At 41.7% G+C, this 17,820-nt stretch overlaps 1 protein-coding gene across 1 annotated transcript in view; it reads left to right on the forward strand.

Annotated features, from left to right (window-relative positions):
• LOC131809266 (uncharacterized) overlaps positions 1-17,820 on the forward strand; it is a 226,839-nt gene that overhangs the window by 109,658 nt on the left and 99,361 nt on the right. The window contains exon 4 of the mRNA XM_059136161.1: positions 1,341-1,472. Within this exon, the coding sequence (XP_058992144.1) occupies positions 1,341-1,472 (132 nt within the window). The remainder of the gene's footprint in view (positions 1-1,340; positions 1,473-17,820) is intronic.

The following is a 17,820-nucleotide window of genomic DNA, read 5'->3' on the forward strand; positions in this document are numbered from 1 at the left end:
TCCCAGGTCATTTGTATACATATTAACATTTGAAAAGCCCTGCTCTAGTCCAGCTAACTTCTGGATTTTTACTGCTAAAGAAACAGAGGGGTAGGGCAGAACATTTGCCAAAAGTTCACATAGCTTGTCAGCATCAGAACTAGGACTTCGACTCCTGTCTTTAGACTCCCAGACCAGGACTCTTTTCCTGCCTTCTGCTTGCCTTTCCCTCTATGGTCTTCCTAGAACCTCTACTTGTTTTTCTAGATTTTACATGTGATACATTCTAGGTCTCAGGACAACATGGAAAGTGAAAATTAGGCTCTCAATACAGCTCATAGTGCTAAGTAAGAGTACTGCAGGCTGGGGATGGGATCCACTAGCCTTGGATTGAGCCCCACATCACATTCTAATAGTGTGTGAGAAAAGACCCAAGGTGATTTGAGGAACAAGGGCAGGTGGGAAAACCAATAGGGCTGGTGATATTAGGGTATCTCTGGAAATTCAGGGACAGGGGCAATGTTCAGGAATTCCTTTAGTTATTGGCTCCCATTTGTAAGGGCCTTGAAATGAGTCAAATGCTGGCTACGGTGTTATGAAGAAGGGAATCACCTGTGATCACTCATACAAGTGTTAGTCAGCCCAGCTATGTAGAGTTCGAACCCAGCTCTCTCTGTTTACTTCTTCAGATCAGATCATCTCAGCCTGTTCTTACATCTGGGGGAAGAAAGGCTGAGTCCTCAGTGTTGGCTGCAACTATTGATCTAAAGACATCCTCAGACTGGGGTATATCTGACTCAAGAAAAATCTGAGTCCAGTTCTAACCAACAGAGGGGCCAGATATTTGGAGTCAAGGAATCTTTGCCTGAGACTTTGGGGGATACCTGGGGAAGCAAAAATTACAGGCTGGGCCAAAAATCCACAAGAAACTCACGTCCTATGCATTAGAAGTACTATCTGGAAATTAGCTGTGGTGTGGGGAATAAGCACCAGGGAGAACCCGGGAGGCAAGAAGAATGATATGGTTGGTAGCTAAGAGCTAAGCTATGAAGAGTGCCCATGCTGATTCTACCAGTTTCTAGTAGGGCGAGTGTCTTCTTTTCTCAAAGGCATCATACATCAAATTAATGGATATTACTTCAAGTTATTATCATATTTTTTTTGTTGTTCAAAATAAAACACTAATTTTAAAAGGAGTTGAATTTAAAGCTACCCCCTTCTATGGTCTGAATGTGTCCCCTGAAAATGTGATTTTAAAATTCTAATGCCCAGTGTGATGGTACTAAGAGGTAGGCACGCTGGGAGACGCTTGGGTCATGAAGGTGGAATCCTTGTGGCTGAGATTAGTGCTGTTGTTGCAGGAGACTCCACAGAACTCCCCACCCACTTCTGTCATATGAGGACACAAAAAGAAGTTTGCCACCCAGAAGAGGGAAGAAGACCCTCACCCAACATGCTAGTGCTTTGATCTCAGACTTCCAGCCTCCAGAACTGTGAGAATAAGTGTCTGTTGTTTATAAACTACCTAATCTATGGTATTTTAGAAGGCTAAGCAGACCAAGACATTTCCTCTTTTCTGTGTGAGAGATTTTTGGTGGGGGTTGGGGGGGAGGAGGGAACAAAAAATGCCTTATATTCAAGCCTGCAGGAGATCTTACTCAAGGTTTTAGCTAATGTGTGGCAGAGGGGGATTCAACGTGGTCTCAGCCCAGAGCCCAAGTTCTCTGTTATAAAGTTGTAAAACATGTTTCCTTCAGGATTATCTTTAGGCATCACCTGCCAAAGTCCTTCCTCAGCAGTGCTCCCCTTTCCCCCATATGCACAGGAGACCTGCTTAAGCAGCCTTGCTCTGCCTTCCCTTGGGACCCTAGACTTCCCTCCTAGAACTTAGCATGCTGAGTTGTAAACTGTACTGGAGAACTCTTTGAGGGTGAAGACTGTGTCTTACTCAGCTGTGACCACAGTATTCAATGCAGTACCTGACATGTAATAAATGCTCAGTAGAAAATACCTATTGAATGACTATATACTCTCAGGATGGGATAAATCTATTTGCCAGATAGAGTGAATTAGCATTCAAAATCCATTTCCTTCTGGTGTCTATGCCTATGATGTGGGGACTAGGAGAGTAAAAGGAACATGTCCTAGACTCCCATGTGGATCCCACTCAGAAGTGGGATTTAAGCTTGACCAATCAGATGCAAGGATGTGAGTTTTGGAAGACGGAAGTGCAGGGACAAGCTTCTGTAGCCTCTGCTGCTTCTGTGACCAGCTTAGTTGTGAGGGTATTTGGTTTTTCTGCAGCCCCATTGGTGGAGAGCCCAATGCTGGCCACTTGTTTTATGAGGATCAAGAGGCATGGCACTGGGCATTCATTCTGTAGACACAGACTATAGCTGGCACCACATGTCCCTCCATGGTCATAGCAGTTTGGAACCAAAGCTTCTATTTCATAGAAGGTCCGAGAAGAAATAGAAGATCTCTGGATTGCCCAGGACTTCAGGGTCATTTCTTTTTTTCTTTTTTAATTTTTTAAAATAAACATATAATGTATTTTTATCCCCAGGGGTACAGGTCTGTGAATCTCCAGGTTTACACACTTCACAGCACTCACCATAGCACATACCCTCCCAATGCCCATATCCCCACCACCCTCTCCCAACCCCCTCCCCCCAACAACCCTCAGTTGGTTTTGTGAGATTAAGAGTCTCTTATGGTTTGTCTCCCCACTGATCCCATCTTGTTTCATTTATTCTTTTCTTACCCCCCCAGACCCCCAACATTGCTTCTCGACTTCCTCATATCAGGGAGATCATATGATAGTTGTCTTTCTTCAATTGACTTATTTCACTAAGCATAATTACCCTCTAGTTCCATCCATATCATTACAAATGTCAAGATTTCATTTCTTTTGATGGCAGCATAGTATTCCATTGCATATACATACCACATCTTCTTTATCCATCCATCTGTTGATGGACATCTAGGTTCTTTCCATAGTTTGGCTATTGTGGACATTGCTGCTATAAACATCCAGGTGCTCGTGCCCCTTCGGATCACTTTGTTTGTATTTTTAGGGTAAATACCCAGTAGTGCAATTGCTGAGTCATAGGGTAGCTCTATTTTCAACTTTTTGAGGAGCCTCCATGTTGTTTTCCAGAGTGGCTGCACCAGCTTGCATTCCCACCAACAGTGTAGGAGGGTTCCCCTTTCTCCGCATCCTCGCCAGCATCTGTCATTTCCTGACTTGTTAATTTTAGCCATTCTGACTGGTGTGAGGTGGTATCTCATTGTGGTTTTGATTTGTATTTCTTCAGGTTCATTTCTAAAAACTCTGTCTACATTGCTTCTTCCATCCTCTCAATAACTCCACTAGCCATTTAATACTAAATGTTTCTGGTTAGGATATTGTTTCAGTTGCTTTACCAGGGCAAATATAGTCACTTAAGGTAAAACGTTTGTTTCTCTCTTGTGTAAAACTATGAGCTGGTTGGCAGTCCAGGGGAGAATGGTGACTGTCTTTCCTGGTCATTCAAGGACTCAGTCTTTTTTTTTTTTTTTTTTTTAGTGTTCAGTCTACTGCTAGACTGCCCTCATCCCTTGGTTGAAGTTGCTCACTACTTCCATGCCCACATTCTAGTATGTGGGAGATGGGTAAGAAAAAAATGGAAGGGAAAAAGTTTCCTTTTAAGGAAATGACTTAAAACTTCATGTATTACTTCCAAATACATGTCATTGACCATAACTTAACCACAGGACCACACCTCACTGCAAGGGGAATAGAAAATATAGTTGTTATGTAGGCAGCCAAATAAATGCCCAGCTAAAACTTGGAAGGGGGTGGAGTTCTAGCATTAAAGGAAAGGAAAAATGATAGTAGTGAATTATAGTCTATTCTTTAATCAAACAAGCAAACAAACAAGTGAGAAAAACTTAACCTGTCTGTCCTTCTTAAACTTGCTAGAAGAACTACATGCTCTACAACTGAAAGCTAACTGTCATAGCTACTTACACTGACATTAAGTGGGGGCTTCTACTTTGTGCTGCGAAAACAGCAACAGCTATTAAGCCTGGTTTGTCCCAAGGTCTCATCAGCAAAACGAAACATACAAACAAACAAAATTGCAGAGGACAGAGATGTAGCTTTTGAGAAATATCCAATGCAGTTGAAAAATCCAAATTAACATGTAAGAATTGTCCTGCAAAAGAACTGAGTGTTGTACTTGGGAGTGAAGTGAATAAAGAGGGCAGGTTAGGCTGTATTATGGTAGTGTTGATAGACTATAAAGATTTCATATCAGGGTGAGCTTTATAATAAATTCTGTTCTGGAAGAGATTGACAGCAGATATGGGTGGTGCCTCATTATGGGTAAAATTTATGAAAGGTAAGTGCTAATATTTGTTGTATGGTTATATTTATAAGCAGAACACTTGACATCTGTCTTGGGGTTTTTCCATTAGCGTCAGTGTTTACAATAGCACTTTATATGAATACCTCAATATACATTCTTTAAGGAAGGCATTATTATTATCATTTAGAGTTGAAGGAACTGAAATACAGTGAAAACTTTCTCAAGGGCATGTGTGTAGTGTAAGTGGTAGGACCAGGTTTCAAACCCAAGTAATCAATAGCCTGTGCTCTGCAGCACTTCTCTAAATGGTTGGCATGCCTAGGTATGGTTAGAGCTTCCCTATTTTGTCCTTCAAGATGACCACCAGTAGCTGCAGATCAAAAACTTGAAAATGCAACCCAAAGATCCAAGCAGCTAGAAATGAGCTGTACATGACTAATGTCTATGAATGAAAAAGCAGCAAGACTTCATAAGGGCTTATACTTGGCCCACTATTGTCCTAGGCATACATGATGTTGTCTTTGCCCTCAGGGAAACTTAAATGTGTCTAAGTATAATACGAGGTACATAGCCATCAATGTAGAGCTGGTTTATAAATGGATAAAAGAACTAAATAGACACTTCTTAAAAAAAGAGATTCAAATGGCCAATTGGCATATGAAAGGTGTTCGACCCCATGAATCGTCAGGGAAATACAAATTAAAACTTTAATGAGGTATCACTTCACATTTACTAGGATGGCTATTATCAAAAAGACAAGAGATAATAAGTATTTGAAAGGATGGGAAAGGGGAACCCTTGTGCACTGTGGGTAAAAATTTAAGTTGGTACAGCCATTATATAAAATATTACTGGAGATTCCTCAAAAAATTTAAAAGAGGTTAAAAATTTTTAAATATCCAGCAATCTTACTTCTGGGTATATATCCAGAGGAATGGAAAATGAGCTAACAAAGAGATATCTGTATATCCATGTTCACTGAAGCATTATTGATACTTGTCAAGATATAGAAACAACCTAAATGCTCTTCAGTGGATGAATGGATCAAGAAAATGTGGTGTAAATATATATACAATGGAATATTATTCAGCCTTAAAAAAGGAAAATTCTACTGTTTGTGACAACATGGATAAGAGCTGAAGGACATTATGCTACAAGAAATATGCAAGATATGGGGAGAAAAATACTGCATGATTTTATATACAGAGTCTAAAATGGTCAAATTTATAGAAAGAGAGAGTAGGATGGTGGTTGCCAGGAGCTAAGGGGAAGAGCAAATAGGTGATGTTGGTCAAAGGGTACAAAGTACCAGTTATCCAAGATAATTAAGTTCTGGAAATACCATATGCACCATGGCGGTGATAGTTAACAATACTGTAGCATATAAAAATTTGTGAAGAGCTTAAACATAAATTAAATCTCTCTCTCTCTCTCTCTCTCTCTCACACACATACACACACACACACAGACACACACAAAAATGATAACTAGGTAGAGGTGATAAATATGATAATGAACTGTACTGTGATCATTTCACAATGTATACATATAGCAGAACATCCAGTTACACACCTTTAATATATACAACTTTTACATGCCAATTATATCTGAATAAAGTTGTCTTTAAAAAGCGTAAGTTTTGGGGCGCCTGGGTGGCTCAGTGGGTTGGGCCGCTGCCTTCGGCTCGGGTCATGATCTCAGGGTCCTGGGATCGAGTCCCTCGTCAGGCTCTCTGCTCAGCAGGGAGCCTGCTTCCTTCTCTCTCTCTCTCTCTTCCTGCCTCTCAGTGTACTTGTGGTTTCTCTCTGTCGAATAAATAAATAAAATCTTTAAACAAACAAACAAAAAAAAGCGTAAGTTTCACAATCAGGAAAATAGCAGAGCTGCTTGCTAGTAGTGTGACCATGGGTATGACCTTTCGCCTCTGTGAATCTTTGTTTCTACATCTGTAAATAGGTATAGTAAACCTCTACTTACAGTGGTCATTGTGGGAGACTGGTACCTGGAAGGTGTTATTATCACAATATCTTACATAGACAGTGTTTGATTTTAGATAATTTGTTTGGCAGGTATTTTAAGACTTTGCTCTGTAAATGTTAGTTTCCTTCCTGTTCCCTCTTGCCAGGCTGCAGATGCTTCTGATTCATGATTCTCGACTTATCTCTTGCTTGTTCCTTAGAGTCACATGAAAAAATATATATATATACAACATATATATTTTATATAAATTTTTATATAAACATATATAATTTATTTTATATAACTCTATTTTATATATAATATATTTTATATGAAATTTATTTATTTATATAAAACTTAGTTTATATAAATATATTTATATAAAATTATATAAAATTTATATAAATTCATATATACACATATTTTATATAAATATATACATTTATATAAAATTATATAAATATATATAAATTTATACACATATTTTATATAAATAAATAAATGTGCGCATATATATATATAAATAAATATTCACTTTCCCATGCTTCCAGTTTCTTCCACCAAAGCCACAGCCTTCACAGGGTCAGGAAGAATGCACTCAACACAGTACTTGGCATTCAAGAATCATTTCTAACGGTCTATAATCTCCTGCTTACTAACTGCTTACTCCTGGGTTTGCCTGGCTCCTTACAACCTTCAGATTTCTTTGCTCCCTTTGCAATACCTCATGACTGGGCCAAATCATCGGGATACAAAGGCAGAACAGGAAAATGGAAAGAGCACGCTTTCCACCCCAGCCCATGACCTCCTTCTATTTTCAAGGCCAGTGACACTTTGACAACCAGCTTCCCTTTAACCTTGGCCAGCTGGAGCCCTATCAGCCACCCAGGGCTGGCAGCTAATGACCAGGAGCAGTTGATTAAGGGTAATTAGCAAGCCCAGTCAGGGTCATTAGCATTTCTAAGTTCCCATTTGTAAATCATAACCAACTTGAAGGAGGTGCAGAAACAGCTGGCCTGGGGAGTCAGTCTAGAAATTCCCTATAGCTCCCACCGAAGTACCAATTGGGAATCCTTGGGAACCCCAGTAGGCGACATAGTTCCTGTCTCCCTGACTGCCTGCCCCTTATCCGTCTACACACACACACACACACACACACACACACACACACACTTTCCGTAGGGGAAAACAGTCACCAAGCACCAAGCCCTCTGGACCTCTCCAATAGCAAGTCCAACAGAAGTGCAACAGAAGTGCAAGCCCCAGTAGAAAGGACTTGGTCATATTAAAATGAACAAAAATTTTGGAATTACAGTAGGTTGAAAACCTAGCTCCTATATTTATTAGCTTGGTGACCCTAGGCAAGTGATTTAACCTCTGTATCAGTTTGATGATTGGAAAAATATTCTCAACTATATGGAAGATTTTTTATTTTCTAGCAAATCAAAAGTGTATTTGAAAATAAAAGGATCAGTGTTTGCCAGGGATTTGGGGGGCAGCAAGGAGAGATGAACAGGCAAAGCAAAGGGGATTTTAGGGCAGTTAAACTATTCTGTATGAGGTGTAATGGCAAAAAAAAAAAAATGACATTATGCTATGTCAAGACCCACAGAGAGTGAACCCTTGCATGAACTATGGGCTTGAGTTTATAATAATGTACTCTCGGTTCCTCAGTTTTAACAAATGGACCATACCAATGTAAAATGCGAGTGTTAAAAAGTAAACTGAGGCACAGGAAAATGTTTACATTTTCTTGAGCAAACATCAGTTCCAATAGGACAGCACCAAACCAGAAATGGTTAGCTCCAACAACAAGAGCTCGGGGCAGAAACAAAGCAAGGGAGTTAATTTCATTGGTGATAGTTATAGAGGTTGCTCTATTTGGAAAAGGTTATGTGGCTCTTTGTGACTGGTTGTCTTTAGGTTCTGATTTCTTAGCCTGAGACATCTGCAAGCTTAGGTTTTGGCTTGCTTTTGTAGGCTGCTAAAGCATTAGAACCACCTCAGTCTAATGACCTCTTGGCTTAATCAGTTTAACAGTAATAACAGAGGAAACTGTAGAGGGAAGAGGAGATATATAGGAACTCTACTTCTTATTATTTTTTCTGAAAAACCTAAAACTGTTCTGAAAACATAAAATTCATACATTTTTTAAAGACTTTTTGACTAGTTATTCCTTACCCAGAGTTGTCTAACCCAGTACTTTTTTGTTGTTGTTATTTAACATAAGTGTACATATGAATCACCTACAGGTGACTGTAGGTCCAGAGGGGGCCTGGGAATCTGCATTTTTAACAAGACATGCTGCTGGTCCATGACCATACTTGGAGTTGCAAAGCTCAAGATGGGAAGCAATAATTGTCTAAGTAAAGGGATTAGGAAATGGTAAGTGCTCAACCAAGTGGGACAATGGTTAATGTGGTTCCTTTCTCTGTCACACTTGAGGTCTGGATGAGAACACGACAGCTACTTCCACTATTAGCTAAATGAATACCTATAACTTCAGGGACTTAGCATTTAAATCACTGGATCCATTTAGGAGTGGATTGCCAAATAAAATATAGAACATCCAGTTAAACTTAAATTTCAGGCAAGCAACAAATAGTTTTTGTGTAACTATATTCCATGTAAGTATATTCTCCAGGAAACAGCTTATTAAATTGGGGAAGTGCCTCTCCTCCATTACTTTGTTGTCCACACTTTCCTCCTGAGCAAGTGGCCAGCAAGGGCTGCAAGAATAGAAATACTGTGTGTGTACGGACACACCTGATACTCATCTCTGATGATCACTGCTAGCACAGCACACCGATTTACAGTTTACCAAACACTCTCACATCCTTTAGCTCAACGTTTCTCACATCCTTTAGCTCAAGGTTTCTCAACCTGCCATGTACATACGAATCACCAGGGGTCTTGTCAAATATGCAGGTTCTGATTCAGTGGATCTGAAATTCAGCCTTTCTTTCTTTTTTTTTTTTTTTAGTATTTTATTTATTTATTTGAGAGGTAGAGAGAGACAATGAAAGAGAGCATGAGATGAGAGAGGTCAGTGGGAGAGGCAGACTTCCTGCTGAGCAGGGAGCCGATGCGGGACTCGATCCTAGGACTCCAGGATCATGACCAGAGCCGAAGGCAGTCGCTTAACAAACTGAGCCACCCAGGCGCCCCTGAAACTCAGCCTTTCTAACAAGCTCCAGGTGATGCCAAGTCTGCTGGTCCATGGACCACACTCTGAGTAGCAAGGTTGTAGGCTACCTATTCTGGAAATTTGGTGATATGGGAATGAGGGAAGAGAATAACCCCAGGGGACAGTAGGTTGTATCATCCCCATTTTATGGCTGAGGAAATAAAAGGTTAGATGAAGCAGACTTTCTCAGGGCTGGGAGAAGATGGAGAGACAGAAAGAAACTCACCAGGGTGTTAAGCCTTCCTCTACCATGCTCTGCTTTGTTGCCTTTGCAAGACGAAGAAGTCCTGGGTCTATACCCATTTTCAGTCTTTCACAGGGCATATGATCTTGGAAAAAAATCACTGGCCTCCCCAATTCTCTATCTCAACCCTAAGAAAAGAGGGTGCCATGACAGACAAAGGACAGGATCTCTGAAAGGGTCTTACACTCTGTAATAGGATATAAGTGCTAGTTATATTTTTATTAAGTTCTGAAAATAGTCCTTTCAAAGGTTGTCCTAAGTGCTTTACATATATTAATTATTCAATCCTCACAATAGCTCTAGTAGGTAGTAATATAATTTTTCAACTCTTTTACAGTAAAGGAAACTGAGGCACAATGAAATCAATTTAAGTATGCCAGCCAAGGTCTCAAAGCTGGTAGAAGAAAGATTTGGACTCTGGCAGTCAGGGTCCATGCTCTTAATCTCGAAGTATATTTCTTTTCTGCAGGTATTATTCTTCTCTCTTCCCTTGTTGCTTTTATAGATAAGGAAATTGAGGTTCATAGATATTAAGTGATTTCCCAAGGGTCACATAGCAAGACTGTAAAAACATGACCCACACAGGATCTTCTTATTCATCCCGAAACAATTGCCTGGCTCCAAGTGGACCCCACCTTTGCCTTATGGGAATCCATAAAAGCTTCTCAAAGGAAGAGAGATGGTCCCAGGGAAGGGAGGGGAAGAAAAGGAGGTTTTCAACTCTCTTCCAGCAAGACCAGGCAGGTGAGACCTCATCAGCAGCCTAGCTTACTCCTTCCAACCTCTAGGCCATCCTCCTCCAGTGCAGACCCTAGAATTCACAAATACTAGACAGACACACATTATGAGAGATGACTTCTTAATCTGGAGGTGAACAACATCTGTCTGTGTAGCAAATTCAGCCCAGAATCAGCTCAGAGCAACTACTCAAAAACAGTGTAGCGGGAAGGGCAGCATGGGTCTTAGAATTTGGAAACCAATTTCTAGCTCTAACATTTTCTGAGTGACAATATGCAAATTTCTTCAGATGGAGTGTCTCAGTGTGCTCCTTTGCAAGACAGTGGCAAAGACAAGTATTGCTGAGATCAAATATAATCTTGGATGTGGAAACACATTGCCAACTCAAGGCGCTATACCCTTATTAATTATGGCTGTTATGATTGAGTTCAACCACTCCTGTCTCAGTAGAGAAAGACCAAGACATCACCAGTCCCCATGACAAATGACCACACCACTCTTTCCCGTAATACACTAGAGAACTTGCTGCTCACTCTCTGTATGGGGTTCCCTTCCCTGCTTCCTCACTGGGGGAAATTCTCCTCATCCCCCAAGTCTCCGCTCAAATGCTGCTTCCTTTGTGAAGCCTCCTCTTCTTAATCAGAATTCACCACTCCTTCTTCTGGACTTACACAGTACATTCTTTAATTATATCCTGAGTGAGTGATATATTTGGGATGGATATCTCAGTTTAAGTGCTATTTTTTTCTACAAATTTGGAGACCTTGGAAATCTGATTTGGTGTCTGAGCTTCAGTCTTATTTTCTATCAAACGGAAATAAAAACAAACTGTTGAAAAACACTGGCAAGCTGAGGGTTAAACACGTGCATGTTTACCTGCCATGTGACTCTGGACCCAGCAGGGACTTGGTGCAATTTCCTCAGACCTCATGGAGAATTGTGCCCAGGATTTGTGACCCACACCATTGAAACGACAAGGTATAGGAGTGTATAACCCAACAATCCAGTTCATGAACCAACCAGAGACTTGCACTCAGCGTCCTGCCTCGTGGGTGAATTTACTTCTTTTTGCCATATCACACAGCCCTTTCCATTTTTGCTCTGGGAGACCAGCTAAACTCACGTTTTGAGTACATAACTTTCCTCTACCTGGCAAGCAGTAAACTCAGCTTTGTTTTTTGTTTGTTTTTGGTTTTTGTATTTTCAGTTCTGGTGGGGTTCTTATTTATATTTGAGAATATTTATCTCATGGGGTATGGTAAAGCTTAAATGAGTTTGGACAGTATTCGGTAGGTATATGGTAACTTAACAGTAAATAGTGGCCATCAGAGTTTGTAGTATAGCCATTGTATTAATACAGTTGCACACTTCTGTTTCCCCTAGAGTTTTGGAATGTTTTGAGAATAAGGCCATGTCTATTCAACCTCAACAGCCCTGGCACCTGGTTCCTGGCATTAGAATGAAAAAGAACATGAAGATTATTTTTAAATGGTGAAGCACCAAACAAATGTCGCTTATGATTATTTAATAGATATTGGTAGAATTGAATTGATATACATCCTTCCCTGGTCAGGAGGATACAGGGCAAAGGAAGCTCGTTGATGCCTATTCATGGAAGCTGGTCTGAAACTCAAAGAGAACCAAGACCTGCAGAGAAAAGAATTTAATCAACTGATCGCTCCCTGTGGGGGATGGAGCCATATGAGGGGAGATGAGGGGCAAGAAGCTGTCTGCTGGAATTTGGAGCTACCTTGGTTTGGGTTGGGACTCACGGCTGCAGTGGTAGAGCAGGAATGTGCAGATGAATCTTGGTATACCTTCCAGGTGAAATGGGCCCCCATTCTGTGCAACCTCTAAAACAACTCCAGTAGAGAACGGTGGCTGTGTTTGCTCATGTATAAACACGCTGCCAACCTTGGATTTCTCTCCCCTTCCTATGGCTGGAGAAAGAACTTATCAGAAGCCTGATGGCGCCTCAGCAGATCTCAACAAGTTGGTCAGGCTACTAAAGTAGTGGTGGGATCTTGGCAGTGTATGTAGTTCATCTTTGCGCTTCAGGGCAAAAGAGACGTGTCTGTCTTTAAAAAGAAGATAACAATGCCTGCCCTAGTCACCTGGAAGATCATTGAGATTATTTTTGAAAACCATAATGTATTCAAGATCAATTTACTGGCATCTCTCATCTGTGGTAGATACAGGATACACAGGGATGAAGCAGACACAGATTATTCTACCCTCAAGGAACTCACGATTTGATGAGGGTAGAAAGAAAGAGAAAGAATTACCTTACTATGTGATAGAAAACAGAATTATCAGATGTGGAGTAACAGTCATTAACAATAATTGCATGCCAGTCATATTTCAAGCCTGTTACATTAATATCATTGTATAATAATGATATAATATTATTTTAATATTATTATTTTCACAAAACTCTAAGAGCTAGTTATTATCCATTTATACAGATAAGGAATCAAAGGTTTAGATTAACAGCTGGTCATGGGGCACAAAGCTGCTGTGAGGCAGAGTGAGAGGTCAGGTGCAGGTGGGCTGACCAGAGTTCCAGAACTTAGCTACTGCCCCTCAGTTAGGGAGGCATCCCTGTTACAGAAGAGGCTCCTAGGAACCACGCCTCTCTTCTTACTCATCATACAATCTATTAATGTTTATTGATTCTGTTCTGTGTCAGGTAGTGTTAAGTTTTGGAAAATCGACAGCAAAAAGGGCAAAAACATGGTCCTTTTCCTGTGTCATAAATATTCTAGAGATAACAAGTTAAAAACACATAGCCACCTTGAATGCATTCCCTGTGGCAGACACTGTGCTAAGCATGTTACAAATATTACTTAATCTTGAAGATATTCCTACCAGGTCCTGTGTAATTAGGCTCACTTAATAGATGAGGAAACAGAGGCTTAGAGAAATGAGGCAATGTGTCCAAGGTCCCATAGCTATCAAATGACTAAGCAAAGACCCGATCTTCAGCATTTGACAGAAGAGCCAGATTCTAACCCTAGGGTCTATCTGAAAGTTGACGATCTTCCTAGGTACTGTGATGATGGAGCATGAGGTGTGTGTGGAGCCCTCATTAAGATGTGAAGATTGGAGATAGCATCTCCAAGAGATGGTGTGACATTTAATCCAAAGCTAGAATCATAAGTGCTAGTGTTTGGGCACTGTGCTAGGTATTAATTGAGTTCCCCCATCATTTCTAAGGGCTCACAGTCTCATGGAAAATAGACAATGCGGTATGGTAAGTGCCAGGACTGAACTCCTCTCCACATTCCAGATACACTGGGGAGGATTTAGGGGGGAGTGCTTAATTAGCCAGTAGGGATGGGTGTTGGACAGATGAGAATTTAAAAAGTCTTCACTGAAATGGCATTTGAGTTTTAAGGAGTGAGATTCTAGATGGAGAAGCCTGGGGAGAATCTTCCAGACAGAGGGCACCACGTAAGCAAAGGCAGGGAAAGCTCTATAGCAGAGTTATCTGAGAATACTTGAATTCACAAAGAGCCTCAACTGCTATACTGAGGAGTTTGACCCTGACCCTGACCTGGCAAGAGCCCAGACCGTAGACCCTGGAGGCCCAGAGCAAGGACCTACTGTGTCCCAGTAGTGTCCCTACTGTGGGGGAAGAAATGGTCAACAAGGTAAGATAGCAGAAACAGGCTGAGTGAAGGAAGATGAGCTATCACTCAGCATGGCAACGTCAGTGCAGTCTTGCTCATCAGGGAACCCTACCAAGGCTTTGAGAAAGGTAACCAGTGATTTCTGAATGAAGCTCTGAACCTGCTTCTGAAAGGTGAGCATGGTAGGACATCACACTTCACAAAGGAGTGACTGAACTCCTGAACAGACCAGCTGCTCTGCCTGGTCAGCTGGATGCTTGTAGAATATTCTAAGGAAGGGTTCTGGCCCCCAGTCATGCTAAAAGTACATTGGAATCAGACCGACCTGTGTGAGAAATCTAACTCTCCCTCCTATTACTGATATTCTCCACGACCCTAGGCTTACTTCTTCACTTCTCTGCACTTTGTTTTCCACCCTGTAAACTGGGGATGTCCACTGAAGTTACTCCACTGAGTTGGTGGGGAGACAATGAAGTAACTCGTTTACTATTGTGAAATGAGATAAGTCTGAAAGGCACTTAGCACAGTATAGATGCTCAATAAACGGAGACTATGGTGAGAAAAAAAGGAGAAATTTCTGTAGTAGTGGGGCAGGGAGAAGAAGGAAAGGACCAACCGGATGAAACCATTTAAACCCACACCATCAGTAAGAGCCATCTGCTTACTCCAGTCCACAAGTTTTAGAGTAGGGAAACTCACTTCCCTAAACAGGAGATGCAATTAAGTTTCTCTGTCTGCATTTCTCTTTCCTTCCCATTCTCATTCTCCTTCCCCGAAAGGAACTGCTTTAGGGGAAGAAACCTCAACTTTGCTGATAGCTACTGTGTGCAGGGCTTTTTCTCAAGATCTTTTTTTTTTTTCTTTTTTATATCCACCCAACACCTCTCATGGAATATAAATTCTATTAGCTCTATTTTACCGAGAAGGAACCAAGACTCAAAGAGGTTGAAAGCTGCACCCAATATCTCACGTTTATTAGTGATGGATCTTGGACTCCAACCCATGTCTGTTGAGCCAACGTCAAGGCTCTGATGGGCTCTTCCAGTGCCCTTGAGGCTCTCCCCGAGCCCAGCCAGTACTCACCCATCTTAGTTTCTGCGATGACACCACTCTAACCCAGATGGTCTTGAAAGCGCTCCGTCGATAAGCACCGTAAGCACCGAATCCTTTCCCCACAGCTAGGTAGTTAAGTTTTATTAGCCCCACTTCACCCCTGAGAGGAGGCAATTGAGTTAATTATTTGAGTGAGAGCCCCTTGGTGGTAGCGGCTGAGGTAATGATCACAGCTAGCTACTGCTGGCCCCAAGCAGAGCTTTTGTGTTCACTCTCTTCCCTCAGAGAAACTCCAGCACTCAATTGCTCATTAACAAGATTTGGATAATTTTCTCAACAGCCCTCCAGCGGAGCCGCTGAAGAAGAAAACCTTAAAAGCCCTTCAGTTCTGACGCACCCTCCTCCCCTTCACTTTACTCTTTCTTTCCCCACTCCTGGAGAAAGATGGACCTGCTTTGGAATTCTGTCTGGGAGTGTGACTTGCTGGGTGATTCTAGTTTACTCCATCCTTCCTTCCTTTCTTTCTTTCTTTCTTTTTTTTTAAGATTTATTTATTTATTTATTTGACAGACAGAGATCACAAGTAGGCCTAGAGGCAGGCAGACAGAGAGAGAGAGAGAGAGCACGGAGGAAGCAGGCTCCCCGCTGAGCAGAGAGCCCATAGGATATGGGGGCTCCATCCCAGGACCCTGGGATCATGACCGGAGCTGAAGGCAGAGGCTTTAACCCACTAAGCCACGCAGGCGCCCCAACTACATCCTTTCTTTAGGCTTCATTATAAAATAAGAATATAATACCACATAATTCATGAGTTGTTTCCAGGGTTCAACAGATAAAGTTTATAGTGATGCCCTGGACTGTACTTGGGGTTTAGGTGGTGCCTGAAGACAGAGGGAGGGAAGAAAGAAGGAAGTACGTAGGTTTATTGAGTGTATTTTAGGTGGCAGGAAATACATGGACAATACTTATTTGATCTTCACCCAAATCCAAGGAGATAAGTAGCATCACCCTCATTTTACAGATGAGGAAACTGAGTCAGAGAGCTTTACTCAGAATTGTACTGCTGGTTAAAGTAATGGTTCCAACCTACTCCAGGGGACTTCAAAGCCTGATCTCTTCCTCTTTTCCTTTCTTTTTCTCTCTCATTCATTCTTTTACTTATTTGTTTGTTTGTTTGTTTGTTTATTCGAGAGAGAGCAGGTCCCTGTGAGAGGGGTGGGGTGGGGGGTGGCAGAGGCAGAGGGAGAGGGAAAATCCCAACACAGGGCTTGATCTCACGACCCTGAGTTCATGACCTGAGCCAAAATCGAGAGTCAGATGCTGCACAGATTGAGCCACTGAAATTTGTCCCTTCTTTTACTCATTCTTATTTGCTCTTCTCTCTTCCACTCCTGTTCTGTCCCAGATCATGCTACTTCTCTAAATAGGAAAAAGGAAAGGGGGAAGATTGAACAAAGATATGGCAGCCAGAGCAGTAGATGAAAGGTCTAAGCCCTGGCATCTGATGTGGACTCTGAGCCTCAGAGAGCAAAAAAATCAGAGAGCAAGTGGGGAGGGTTAGGAAGGCAGAGTCTTTCCTCCATCAATTTACATACTGAGGGTCAAGGTCAGACCCAAGGCAAAATCCAAACTCTAAAATGTCTCCAGTAAATGAGAAGAAAATGCTCGAGGTCTGTTTTATGTTTCTGTTTTTTTGTTTTCATTCCCCATTTTATGGGTGAGGCTCAAACCGAACCCAGAGACTCGGTGCAAATCTCCCGGCCTGCCACTGTATCATTGACACTTCCAATCCTCTGGCCCCCATTTCCTCATCTGTAAGATGGGCACCATAGAAACACCCGAGCTCCCAGAATTCGGTGAGGATTAAACTGAATGGGGCAGGTGCCATGATCCCCATTGTGCCTAGGACCTAGCAAGCCCCCAGCCAGGGCACTGCTGCTCTCAACCCAGTCATCAAGCTCTGTCCCTGGTTGCCTCAAAACTCTTTGCTCTGACATTCAGGTCTTTTGTAAATGTGAACTTTTCCCTTTCTGTAGACTTCCCATGGTGATCTGGCCCCTTTGACTATAGCGGTGTCAAGGAATCTTTGTGAATCAGCCATCAAGTGTAGGCTGCTTGACATGACGGTGGGGTTAACTTACAAGTGACTCATTTTTGGAGGCGCGATTTTGTACCTTCCCACTGGTGGCACCATGGCTGGGTGTAATTATTGCTGATGAGTTTACTGAGGGGTTCATTAAAGTGTCGGTATTAATATCCATATGAATACTTTCAACAAAACCTTTTGTTCTTGGAGGAGGGGGTGTGGGAGGTAGTTACAGGAACTGTCTTGCTCTTCCAAATTTAATTGTCTAAATACACTGCTGTCTCAGCAGCTCGGGACTTTTTTTTCACTCTCTCTCTCCCTCTTTCTTCACAGGGCTCTGCCAAAAGCCTACTTTGGCAACAGGAATGATTAGTTTGTATTTCAATAAACTTGCTTCTTCAGAGTCATTTTATCCCAGCAGGCGCAAGGGGAGTTGAAATGCATTCTCTTTAACCAGTTTGAGCTAGTATTATTAGAGGTTAGTCTGGGGCAAGCATTGTGGGAGTTTGGGATGAAGGGGAGCTTAATAGGTCATAAGCAAGTCATTTTCTTTTAGCTGATACTTTGGGCGACAAGTGAATGTCAGGGTC

This window comes from Mustela lutreola, chromosome 10 (genome assembly GCF_030435805.1).
Source record: "Mustela lutreola isolate mMusLut2 chromosome 10, mMusLut2.pri, whole genome shotgun sequence".
NCBI lineage: Eukaryota > Metazoa > Chordata > Mammalia > Carnivora > Mustelidae > Mustela > Mustela lutreola.